General features: G+C 40.8%; 1 protein-coding gene across 1 annotated transcript; it reads right to left on the reverse strand.

Moving 5' to 3' along the window:
* Positions 1-656: 656 nt before the first annotated feature.
* On the reverse strand, positions 657-7,135 carry LOC124000563 (protein LSM12 homolog A). Its single transcript, XM_046307038.1, has 5 exons — positions 6,977-7,135; positions 3,808-3,941; positions 3,030-3,139; positions 2,359-2,485; positions 657-2,254 (listed from the first exon to the last, which is right to left on the reverse strand). The coding sequence occupies exons 1-5, from the start codon at positions 7,101-7,103 to the stop codon at positions 2,162-2,164; spliced, it is 591 nt and encodes a 196-aa protein (XP_046162994.1). The 5' UTR covers positions 7,104-7,135; the 3' UTR covers positions 657-2,161.
* Between the last annotated feature and the right edge of the window lie 5,703 nt (positions 7,136-12,838).

The following is a 12,838-nucleotide window of genomic DNA, read 5'->3' on the forward strand; positions in this document are numbered from 1 at the left end:
GAGTGAAACTACAATATGAGTGACTAAGCATGCCATTCTATAGGGAAGAAGAGGCTCCTTTAATTGGTTGAGTGCATCTCCATTGTATTTTTGATTGTGGAGTAGCCCACAAATGCCCCTAGAGGCCCTCAATTTCAAATGACAGGTAGGCAGGCCTACTCTAATTCATTAAGTGAGTGAAAAGGGAACATACAGTATTTCAGCACCATTTGTGGCATTTCACCAAATTGATTTTTAGGTATGTCATTACGTGTAATTCTGACAATGTGCCACGGTTCTTTGTTATGTGGATACTTATTGTTTATTGAAGGCAAGACCTTAGATACTGTCTGATATGACCTATTGGATGGACATGGTCATTGCATGTTTACCACATCCATACATCTCACCTTCATTACATTTCAATGATGCCCTCGGCTGACAATTTGAAGGCATAGCAGAGAACAAAAATGGTTTGCATTTCATCGATCCCAGATGACCCAGCTCAATAAAACATTGAAATAATGCATTTAACAAAACAATTAGTTGAAGATTAATTCCTTTTCCCTGAGAGGAATATTTTGATACGAGTGTGAACGAAAGACTGATTGCTACATCCCAAAGTAGAAAACCATGAACACCAAAGACCAAAAAAAGAAACATGACAAACTGCAAAATTCGTTTTTTTTTCTCCTTTTTTTATTTCCATGTTACTAGCTATTTAAAAATAAAAAATAAAATACTGGGAAGGAAACCTTGGCAACGGCAGCCTCGTTGACACACGGTGGACGGGTAAACAACGCGGATGCCTGTCACAACTTAACCCCACTGGCCGAGCCTCCAATCAGGCTACATTGTTATAAACACGAGGCTGGGATAGGGGCCTTTGGGCCATTTGGGAAACCTGCTCCCCATCCCAGTCTCAAACATGGCAAGATATCTTTAAGTACATTTTTTTTCAAAAGTGAATACAAAGCATCCCATACAGAACTGAGATCGATCTCATCGCACACGGTTCAGTGGCACGCCATATGATATTGGCCAACGTGGTTAATTAATTTGTTTTTTCTTGTTCGAACATGGGAGGAATGCATTGAGTCGGGCGGAAGAGCAGATTTCACCTGCCAAAGTGTGTCAATGGTCGGTAGACAATAGGAGTGGGAGATGGAGAGTGTAAGAAAAGAGCTGGATTTCAATGTGGTCCCATCGTGGAAGAGGTACTGTATTGTAGAATCAAAGACCATGAGGGACAAGGATGAAAGGGAAGAGGAAAACAGCCCAGCCTCTACTCTAAAATAACACATGCCCTTTATCTTTAGCTTCCAGACTTAAAACTATACACAGAAAAACAGAGCATATTTAGTTTAGGTGGGACCATGCAGCAAGAGCTTATGGGTAAAAGCAGACAGTCATGTCTGTTTGGAAAAAAGGAAAGCATTTCACGAAAATATTTCAAGCTACTAGAACCAAATGGGTGTTTACAAATTGAATTTTTTTCTGAAAGGACAATTTGGGGGAGGTATTTCAAGTCTATTTTATGTCAGATTAATAATGTCAACACGATTTGAGTGTTTCCCCCGTTGAGGGAAACCAGCAACTTCATTAACCTACTGGGTGCATGTTTGTAAGATTGTGAGAGTTCCCATTCATCCCATTCACACGGTCACTATTGGCATCCTTTCAGTCAGCTGTTAAAAAAATAACCATGTGCTTTCAAGAAAGCTATTAAAATTAGTGTTCTTGTCAAAACAGTATTTCAATATTAGAAAAGGTCCTTTATCTCTTACCATAAATTTCTACTCTTGAAATTTACGAGAATTGACTAGAAAATAGATCAACCAATGAATAGAAATCAAGTGACTTTTCTCTGTGAAATGGAAGTGAGGAGCAGGCTTGACGGCAGGAGGAGAGAAGAAACAGAAGGGAAGGTAAGAGGTCAAGAAGAGGAGTGTGGGTGGGGAATGATGGCAAATTGAGATTACTTTTGTTAGATTATCTTTAAAAATGAACTGGATATTTCCTTCTCGATTGGGACCCCCTTTTGTCCTGTTCAAAATGTTGGACACCTCTGATGTTGAAGGGAGGGGGAAGAGAGAAGAACAAACCAAAACTGCCTTTGACGTTGTGACCTCCCCCAACCAATTCCCCCTCCCACACCCCCTATCCGGACTGAACCTCCGGCTCAAGATGATAAGGTGGAGTCTTTCTGTGTTTGCTGTGCTTGTGGCCGCTGCACAGACTTCTGGCTCTCCACATCTCTAAAATGTTTCTCCACCTGCAGGGGACAAGACAAGTAAGATTTTATCCTCAATCAACTTTCTGGTACTGCAATTCCTGTATTCCCTCAATGGTGGATGAATGGTGGGAAGACATACTCACTATTTTGCGTACGTGACTTAAAGCGCTACCCTCTTTGCCTTTGCAGTTCTCCACCTGGTAAGGTGGGGATATGACCACGTCGTCCATCACCATGATGTTCTTCTCCTGCCATTTGCAGTCTTTGATGCTACAGAGAGATTGAGAATGTTTTAGAAAAAAGCACCCAGTAGCTTCCTTCAGTCAGGTTACTGAGGTTAAAGGTTTCAGGTCACACATTTAGACAGATGACTCCATGCAGCAGGTATCGGATGCTGGACAGGTGCATATCGAACAGCAACAACGCTGAAGAAAATGTACAAACAAATTAAACAGAAGAACATTACAGAATTAACAGCTTACGTTAGAAATTGGTCAATCAGTGTTGGTACTGTAAGACTTACAGTCATAGTCTAGGCCAAATCAGGGATCAACACTAGAACCAAGAGGTATAATGGAATGCATACTATTTGATAGGGTTTAAAACAAAACATTACCGAATCAAAGACTGGCATTCAAACTGGTCAACTAATCAGTGAAGGGAACTTCACCATCCAATGAGACTATTTAAATGCATTGGGTAGCACATTTTCTTTAAAACAGCCTTTTCTGACCGTCAGAGTAAGTAAATAACTGATTTTTCTATAGATGGAGGCAGCAGAGCCCCAGTATTAGAGAGAGGAGACGATACTCACGTTTTATGTATAGTCTGGAATAGCTGTTGGCCCTCCACAGAGACTCCAGCACTAATTGCATATGCTTGGGATAACTTGTCTTCCTTTTCCGACCGTGCTCTGTTGGCAAGCTGCAGGCGTGTTGGAAAAGGAGAACCAAAACGTTAGAGCTGTTCACAATAGCCAACATTCTCAACTGCGAACCCCAAAAGCTCTTGGAAGTTAATGTAAAAAGGAAAAAATTATATTTGGCATTGAAAGGAACTTTAAGGAATTTCCACCTGTTAGCAATACAAACAAATATTAGAAACTGCTTAGTGATCATTTTAGTAAAATGTGGAACAGGTGGGTTTTGTTTGACGCCGACCAAAGTTGAATGATATGGCGATGGAATATTCCAGGATTTTTTGGGGCAAGACAATGGCCATTCATTCTTTAAATAGACAAACAATCCATTCAGGTTAAACATATGGTTCCAATCAACATGTGAAAGCACCCAAAATTATACAAATTCATTGACTCCGTGTTGGGACAGAGATTCCCAATTCCAGTCCTGAAAACCAATGGGTGTGCAAGTTTTTGTTTCAGCCCAGCATAAAACAACTGATTCAACTAGAATAATCAGCTTGTCTAATTACAATCTTTAGTCTGACTGAATCACAATTAGCTGACTCAAGTGAGTTAGAGCAGGACTTATTGATAAAGCTAATGACAAAATGACCAGATGATTCGTCATTACTTGGCATGAGAAGGAGATGTGTCAAGGAGGGTGTGAGGAGTGGTGATTGGCTGGTCTTACCTTGCTGACATTCAGAGATGCTAGTGGAGGAGGAGTTTCAGTGCGGTCATTAATGATGTCCACCTCAGACACATAGGCTAAGTTAATCAGAATCACGTCGCTGACGTTTGCCTTTCCACTGGAGGGGGCGCATTCTGAAAGGTCAGTGGGTCAAGGCAAATAGGCTGTACGACATTCAGAATGGAGGTCAAATAAGCAGCAGCTCGCATTAGACTAAATATACATGCAGGACTTGTATGTGAGGGAAACAATGGATCAGCTGGAATCAGAATTCTATCACTTCTTCCACAAACATTAGGCTATGCCAGACCTGAGGTAAAACAACATTATTGAGCTTAAGGAGGAGTCAGAACACATATTCTAAATGGCATACTGCAGCTAGTTACAATAGTCCAATTTAGTCGCTCAATAGTGAACCACTGACCAAATAGGCCTAATAAGTGAGCACAACATATTCTACTCTAGTAGAACACAAAATCCAAGCACAGCACCAATCCAACTTTGCCAGGTGCTGGAGATCCCCTGATGGAACATCTTTTTCACCCCCCCCCCACTATTCTGCCATTCAACAGCCTCCTCCTCACAACAGAACATCCTGGGATCATGTTTGCCCATTACCTAGGAAACAGGTCCAGGGTTCACCACGGCACTCCAGGAACAGCCTCTTGCCCAAGAAACAATGCAGACTGTTACAACCCATAACAGAAGTCCTAAACATTGACTGGTAAGTCCTGAGCTTAGCCTAACAAACCACCAGCAACTAAACAAAATTAATAGCCCACTCAGAACTTCTCAAATGAGATGTTAAGAAGCAAGCATTTCACAGTTAGTCTACACCTGTTATTTAAGAAGCATGTGACAAATACAACATTTGATTTGAAGACGGCATGAGGTGTATAGACTCCACTAGGAGATCCCCTTTCAACACCGCTCACTTAAGTGAGGGGACAAAGAGTCCAATGCATTGTTTGTAAGGGAGGAGGCTGGGTACGAACGAGCCACAATTCATATGGATATCAGAAATACTGTGGAGCGAAAGAGGGTAAATAGCCTACAAGGCAGAAAACTTTTTTTTTTTGGCATACTAAGCACAACTTCCAAGAGTAGCCTTCACGAACACCCAACTGTGTTAAAGAAAGATCAAAGGATACTATCTAGTAGCAGCCTGCTTACTGCCCTTGACACGGTTTATAGTCTGGTGACTATAGATTCTGACCTCACAACAACCGAAGGCAGCACAGAACCTGTACTTTAACATATTTCCCAAAAGATTTCCTGAGCCAAGCTAACTATCTCCCAAATAAAAACAAGGTTGGATATGAGTAAAAGTTTGTGAATAAGGCCTGTCTTTACTATGGTCAGAAAAGTTCTCATTACAAGGCAGAAAGAGGTAAAGTGCTCAGAGCTGAACTCATTCAGGTTTACAATCCTTCATTTTATGGCTGCTGCACTTCCTCCATAACAGTAATAGAGGGCTGTGGATTTCCTGTCTGACATCATGAACTTTCAGTGACTCACCAGCTTTGAGGGAAACAACCTAACATGCCATAAGGGTATGACTGGATCTAGAAGCTTTATTTACCCCCTGCACTGTACTATGCTATTGTGTCACCCTGAAAACATGTCACAGTGTGCTTCCATAAGCAAAATACCTCAAGTGAATAGGCCTACATGATACACATCTTGAAGAGTGTTGGGAACATCCACAAAAAAGTAGACTTGATTTAACAACCTTAACATTGTAGATCTGTATAAAAAAATATATATATTTTAAAAAAACAAGGGCTAGTCATCAACTAACATTGATAAAATGCCTCTAACTAGATCAAATGAGCAGTCTGAGGATTGAGGCAGTACTACCTTCCAGCCAGGTAATAGAGACCTGTTTGACATCCACCGGACCGTAAAGGTATGGAATGCACACGGTGGAAATCCACAATGCTGATACAGTGTGATAACAGCTGACTGACAGACACATCACATTCCTTCCCCTGGCTGTGGCTGCAGTTATTTCACTATCACAGGGTGGCCTGACTCTGGGCCTTTCTGCCCTATACCAGGCAGAGGTGGAAGATTTGCGTTGTGCGGGCCAACAGAATTCTTAGTGCTCTGCAATGTATGTCTGTGTGAGCATATAGTCCAAATCAGATGGATTCCTAAGAGTTCTGCAGCATATCAAATCTTGCCCATTTCTCTAAGCAGTGCTCTGTGCAGGCCTGAAAATGAATTTATCGGGGCTAAAAGCACAAGAGATGTGTATAATACCTCAACTCCACCCAACCTATACTGTATTGGTCTTCTCCAAATGTTGCCTGTAAGAAATCCACCTGGCTTTATCCCATCAACATCCCTCATGTCATGAAATACAAGTCTGCACATTCACATAACATATTTCACAGCAACTAGGTAACGTTGGCCACCTTCCAATATAGCTACAACTAAGAACTTGCGTATAGTTCATGTATTTCTCAAGTTCGTTACAAAACACTTGACAGGGGTCAAAGTACTTAGGTAGACAGTAACTAGCTAACGATAGCTAACCCAAGAACTTGACAGTCACTCCTTTCTAAACTGTCAACAGTGAATCATGGCGTGTTAGTTTCGACAACGTAAGCTAAGTTGGGGTGGGTAACTACCTACATCATTGCATGACTTGCCATTTTATAACCATTGTTTTAGAGCATACTATAACTAACCGTGGTCTGCTAGTTAGCATGCAGCTAGAAAATGGACTAACTGTTAATAAGAATTTGCCAGGCATAACGCCCCTTGGAGCTGCCAGATAGTGATCCATACAAGGACCGACTGTGCTAACGCTTACCACAATAGCTTGGGTTAGCAAGTTAGGTAGCATTATGGCACTATACCATGCCAACTTCGATAGCTAGCTGGCTAACAACAAACATTAACTCAAGATCATGCCGATTCTAATCTTGACATACCTAGCTTGAAATAGAAAGTAACAAGGTTTAAAGTAACTGAACAGAACAGTATTTAAATCGTGTGGTTAACTACGTTTTGATCAAGAATAGGCTAGTTAGCTCCCTAGCTAGTCTCCTGACTACGCTTGCGCGGATCTCAATTTGGCAACGCGACCAGTTACCCCCAGGCCCCTTGCAGCCTGAACGACCACCGATTTAGTGACAACGGAAAACGGTAAAAAGGATACTCAAAGTCAACATCTTGGACTGATAGTCAAAGGCAACAACCTCTCCTTGTAATTGCTGCCCCAAGCAGGTGAGGCAGGAAACATGGCTCCCGACACTGAAATACTCCCCTGGTCCAGGAGCCGCCATCTTCTCCGCCAGGAAACGGGAGCGCCAGATTTACGTAAATATACGCCGTGGCGTCACTAACTACCGATAGGGAATGTTGATGGGCGTTGTCATAGAGTGATCACACTTCCCCGGGCGGTCCAATTCTCCACCTCATGACTAGTTGATAGAGTTTAACCGATCTGGACCCTTAAATTGTCCCGATCTAGTAATATTTTATTAGAAGTCCTTCTCGCCAAAATAAAAGTAATATGGTTTGTCCATGTCAAAGAAAGAAATGTCCGACGTGCTAACTGGTTGAACGCGGCACATGTATTACTGCAACAGTTATCAAGTCCGACATTTCCGAGTTCGACTACTCACTATCACATGAACGGCGGCAATAGTACTTCTCAAGATGTTGCAATATTGGTGAGTAGGCCTATGCATTAAAAACATTAGTTAATTCACTCACACTGTTTGGAGACTGAACTTGAGGGTTGCTTTTACCATACTTATAAACATCCCTCATCACAAGCACCAGAGTAAAACATCCATGCATTTACATTACATTTAAGTCATTTAGCAGACGCTCTTATCCAGAGCGACTTACAAATTGGTGCATTCACCTTATGACAACCAGTGGAACAGTCACTTTACAATAGTGCATCTAAATCTTAAAGGGGGGTGAGAAGGATACTTATCCTATCCTAGGTATTCCTTAAAGAGGTGGCATTTCACATTCATCTTGTTTTTTCCACCATAAATGTATATGTGGAGTGGACAGTTCTAAAGATATGTTTTTGACTTGCCTGTTACAAGCTTGAAGCCTAATTTCATGATGCTAGTATAGAAATAAGCAGGTGATTCTGACCAGGGCCCGATTATGGACTGGGCACTTGCCCTGGGGACCCACCATATAGCATATAAAACACGTCATAAGCCATAACAAAATGTGTACAATTGCAGGAAATTCACTTTAACTGCCAACTGAGAAGAAAAAAAATATATATATACACACACACACACACACACACACACACACTTTAAAATAACCACTCATCCACTTCACTATTCAAAGCCATGTATGTTATCCCACCACCAACACTGTAAATTAAATATGTTTTACTCTTTGTATTGGAGCAGTGAATCGCTTTATTGAGTTTGACAATTAACAGGCCCACTTAAAAAAAAAATACTCAAATAGGATGTCACAACATTACAATGAGTAATAAAAAAAAGGGCTTTTTTTAAAAAATGTACACAACCTGAAATAAAACAGTAATCAGACTCAACATTCCCTTTAAGATCCTTGCTAACCCACAAGGTGGCGCTGTGCACAATGCAACTCATGAAAAAAAAGGTCAAAGGGACAGCGATTTTCATCAATAATAGTCACAGTAATAGATTGCTCAAATAGCGTGTATTGCACATGTGTACACATATATGCACGTATACACGTGAGTAGCAATTAGTATAAACACATTTGTATTGTCGCAACAGGAAAGCATTTGAAAGAACACATGACATTAAGGAATGTGCTTTGATCAATTCAAAACGTCTGCATTAGTTATGACCAGAAGAGAGAAAGAATATATTTAAAAGGTAAAAGACAGTCACATTCAAACATCCAACCACAGAAAGTGGAGATTGTGTCCTTCCACTGCGCTGGTGTTTCAATGTAAGAGACACACTTCTCTTTCCAAAGTCAAAAAAATATACAATTACTCTTTGAACCTTGATGATCATAGGTCACTACATATACACAACGTATGAAATATCAATAAATATACATTTACTGAATAGCAAAATAGTGTGGCAGCAACAATAAAGCTATCTTCAATGGTGGATAAGTCGATATAATTTACAGACTTGGATGTCTTCCAGTATCTGTTTAGACAGAAAGAACACATTTGCATGGTTGCCACTTTTAGTAGTTGTTTTGACTAAGGCAACACACAAAAACATTCCTCTATTCTGAGTAGACTTTCTTGGTTTGAGTTTTTTTTGTTGCTGCCCCTCCAACATACCCACAGGAAAAAAGCCCTGACCTACAAAACACACGTCAGTTCAATTAAAGGGTAATTATGTCATCTCACCCACGGGACAGCCCAATAACCCTTATATATGCCATACAACGTGGAGGTACAAAACTATGCACCAAATCTCAAAATGGTCAATGATCTAAATGAAAACATTAACAAGGTTACAGCAGTCCCATGTACTGCAAGTACACCCCCCCCCACACACACACACACACACACCATAGCCACATGTAAAAGGAAGTAGGAACCACTGTGTATATTACATGTGAGTACAGTGGCATCCGCCAACAACTTTGCAAGTGATGAGTGTTTCAATTCCTACCCCAGTGACATGATTGTGACAACACTGTGATTAGAGTTCAGTCAAATGGCGAATGCCTGTTTTTTCTGTGACATCAGGTCACGTGCTCCGCCTGGGAAGTAGTACCACTGAAAACCAACACCGAAAGAGCATACCATGATCGGTATGACAATAGAAGCTATAAGGGAACTGTATGACGTTAAAGGGGTAGTTCACTCACAATTCAAAGTTTCAGACCTCGAGGGTCAACATGATTCCAAGTCCCACACCATTGGTTAAGTAGATCTAGCTATACCGTGCATTCGGAAAGTATTAAGACACCTTCACTTTTTCCATATTTTGTTACATTACAGCCTTATTCTAAAATTGATTAAATAGTTCTCCCCCCTTAATCTACACACAATACCCCATGACAAAGCAAAAACAGGTTCTTAGATTATACATTTTTAAAAATGTAAATATCACATTTACATAAGTATTCAGACCCTTTACTCAGTACTTTATTGAAGCAACTTTGGCAGCGATTACAGTCTTGAGTATTCTTTGGTATGATGCTACTACAAGCTTGGCTCACCTGTATTTGGAGAGTTTCTCCCATTCTTCTCTGCAGAGCCTCAAGCTCTGACCGGTTGGATGGGGAGCGTCGCTGCACAGCCATTTTCAGGTCTCTCCTGATGTTCGATCGGATTCAAGTCACGTTTCTGGCGAGGCCACTCAAGGTCATTCAGAGATTTACACGAAGCCACTCCTGCGTTGTCTTGGCTGTGTGCTTGGAAGGTGAAACTTCACCCCAGTCTGAGGTCCTGAGCGCTCTGGAGCAGGTTTCCATCAAGGATCTCTGTACTTGTTCCATTCATCTTTCCCTCGATCCTGACTAGTCTCCCAGTCATTGCCACTAAAAAACATCCCCATAGCATGATGCTACCACCACCATGCTTCACCGGAGGGATGGTGCCAAGTTTCCTCCAGATGGTTGGTTTCTTGGTTTCATCAGACCAGAATCTCATTTCTCATTGTCTGAGAGTCTTTAGGTGCCTTTTGGCAAACTCCAAGCGGGATGTCATGTGCCTTTTACGGAGGAGTGGCTTCTGTCTGGCCACTAGATGGTTGTCCTTCGGGAAGGTTCTCCCATCTCCACAGAGGAACTCTGGAGTTCTGTCAGAGTAACTATTCCCGACCAAGGCCCTTCTCCCCCATTTGCTCAGTTTGGCTGGGCGGCAAGCTCTAGAAAGAGTCTTGGTGGTTCCAAACATCTTCCATTTAAAGAATGATGGAGGCCACTGTGTGCTTGGGGACCTTCAATGCTGCAGACATTTTTTGGTACCCTTCCCCAGATCTGTACCGACACAATCCTGTCTCTGAGCTCTACAGACAACTCCTTCGACCTCATGGCTTGGTTTTTGTTCTGACATACACTGTCAACCGTGGGACCTTATATAGTGTGTGCCTTTTCAAATCATGTCCAATCAATTAAATTTACCACAGGTGGACTCCAATCAAGTTGTAGAAACATCTCAAGGATGATCAATGGAAACAGGATTCACCGGAGCTCAATTTCAAGTCTCATAGCAAAATGTCTGAATACATATGTGTTTTGTTGTTGTTTGTTTTTAAATCTTAGATACATTTGCAAAAATTCTAAAAAACACAGTTTTTGCTTGGTCATTATGGGGCATTGTGTGTAGATTGGTGGGAATTTGTTTTTAAATACATTTTAGAATAAGGCTGTAACGTAACAATGTGGAAAAAGTCAAGGGGTCTGAATACTTCCAGAATGCACAGTATGCTCCAATCCCAAATGAATGGGAAGGTTGGACACTGGCGCTGTCTAAAATGGTGAAGTCAGATATGCTTGAATCCCAAATAAATGGGAAAGATTATCTGATTTCACCATTTCAGACAGTGCCAGTGTCCAACCTTCCCATTCATTTGGGATTGGAGCATAAAGCTTGATCTACTTGAGATGGACATGGAGTCATATTGACTTCAAATGACAGGGCTGAAAACCTCTAAAACTTACATTTTGGATTGAACTAAGCTAGCCCTTTGTGTTCCATATGAAGAAGGGTAACTAGTGAGGGAGTTACACGTTGACACCCCTTTAACGTTTATGAAAACATTGTCACTGTATAGTTATTACTGTATGTAGATAAGTTCAATATACAGTTGTGTGACAAAGGGACAAAAGTACCTTACAATGGTGAGTGGACCGGTAGAGAATTGACTACATGATTAGAGGGAACAATATCCTATTACGTAATGATAGTTTTTTTTTTTACCTCAAAGGAGGACAAATGAGATGCAGAATACTTTGTCAGTGTTTTGTTACATTGCTTGAAATAAAACAAAATGATCAATGTAGACCAGCACTCTGCAGCACACATTATCTTCTGAGTATTGCTGGTGAAAGTGGTACTTTTGTATACTTTTTAGCCGGTAGTTCTGAAAGTTGTGGTCACGAGCAAAAAGTGGGCCCCAACAATTGTGTATTACGTGACATACGTGCACCATGTCCTAGATCTCCCTCTTTCTCTGCTGTTGATTTACCATGTACATTTCGCTAGCTGGCAAGGGGCAGAAGCTCATTGGTTTTACTCAAATTGCTAGAGGGCTGGCCTAGGTGGGGGAAAATAAAGAAAATGCCACATCATCCAAAAAAAACAGTGGCTTTTAAACTAGGGATTGCGTAGCTAATTGAGGTAAGACCGTAATTCTGCTCATAGATTATGCATGTATGAACAACACTGACACATCCAGCCGAAAGCGAGAGGTTTAAAAAAAAAAAGACTCAGTAGTCGCCAAAGTTCCAGAGCATGTCTTTAAGGGAGGTGTCGGTTACCATTCTCTAGTAGATATACTTGATTTGTATGAATTCCTCAAGCATGATGATTGTGCTAATTCCCACTGTAAATATATATTTAATTTGTGTGATCATATAGGTGCCAAGTGAAAACACTTTTCATTGATTGAGAAATATAAATATTGATGGAGGCCAGATAACACAGCACCTGGACACTAAGTCAAACAAAGGGTTTATGGCAGCTGAAAGTGGGCAACAGTTGAGGGATTGGGGTATTGCAGTGTAAACATCTAAAGTGGTGCTTGCTCATGATTATTTGCCAAATGAGATCCACCCCATATCACAATTTCTGTTGTCTCTTTTTTGTGTGGAAAAAAACAAAATGGCACTTAGGACAAAACATTGATTGCAAAACCAGTACGATTGTGTGCTTAAGGTGGCTTTAGCATACTTTTTTTTTTTTTTTACTCTTCTCAAATATAATATTCATATCCAATTTGATTGGATTAACACTGTTATTGTCATTATTCATATACATCTTATATTTGTTTTTTTTTACAAAATAAAACATTTGTTTAAAAAAGTGACCAAGTTCAGTCCTTCCTCTCTAAATAAATGGAAAAACAATGAG

Source organism: Oncorhynchus gorbuscha, linkage group LG16, assembly GCF_021184085.1.
Source record: "Oncorhynchus gorbuscha isolate QuinsamMale2020 ecotype Even-year linkage group LG16, OgorEven_v1.0, whole genome shotgun sequence".
NCBI classification, from domain to species: domain Eukaryota; kingdom Metazoa; phylum Chordata; class Actinopteri; order Salmoniformes; family Salmonidae; genus Oncorhynchus; species Oncorhynchus gorbuscha.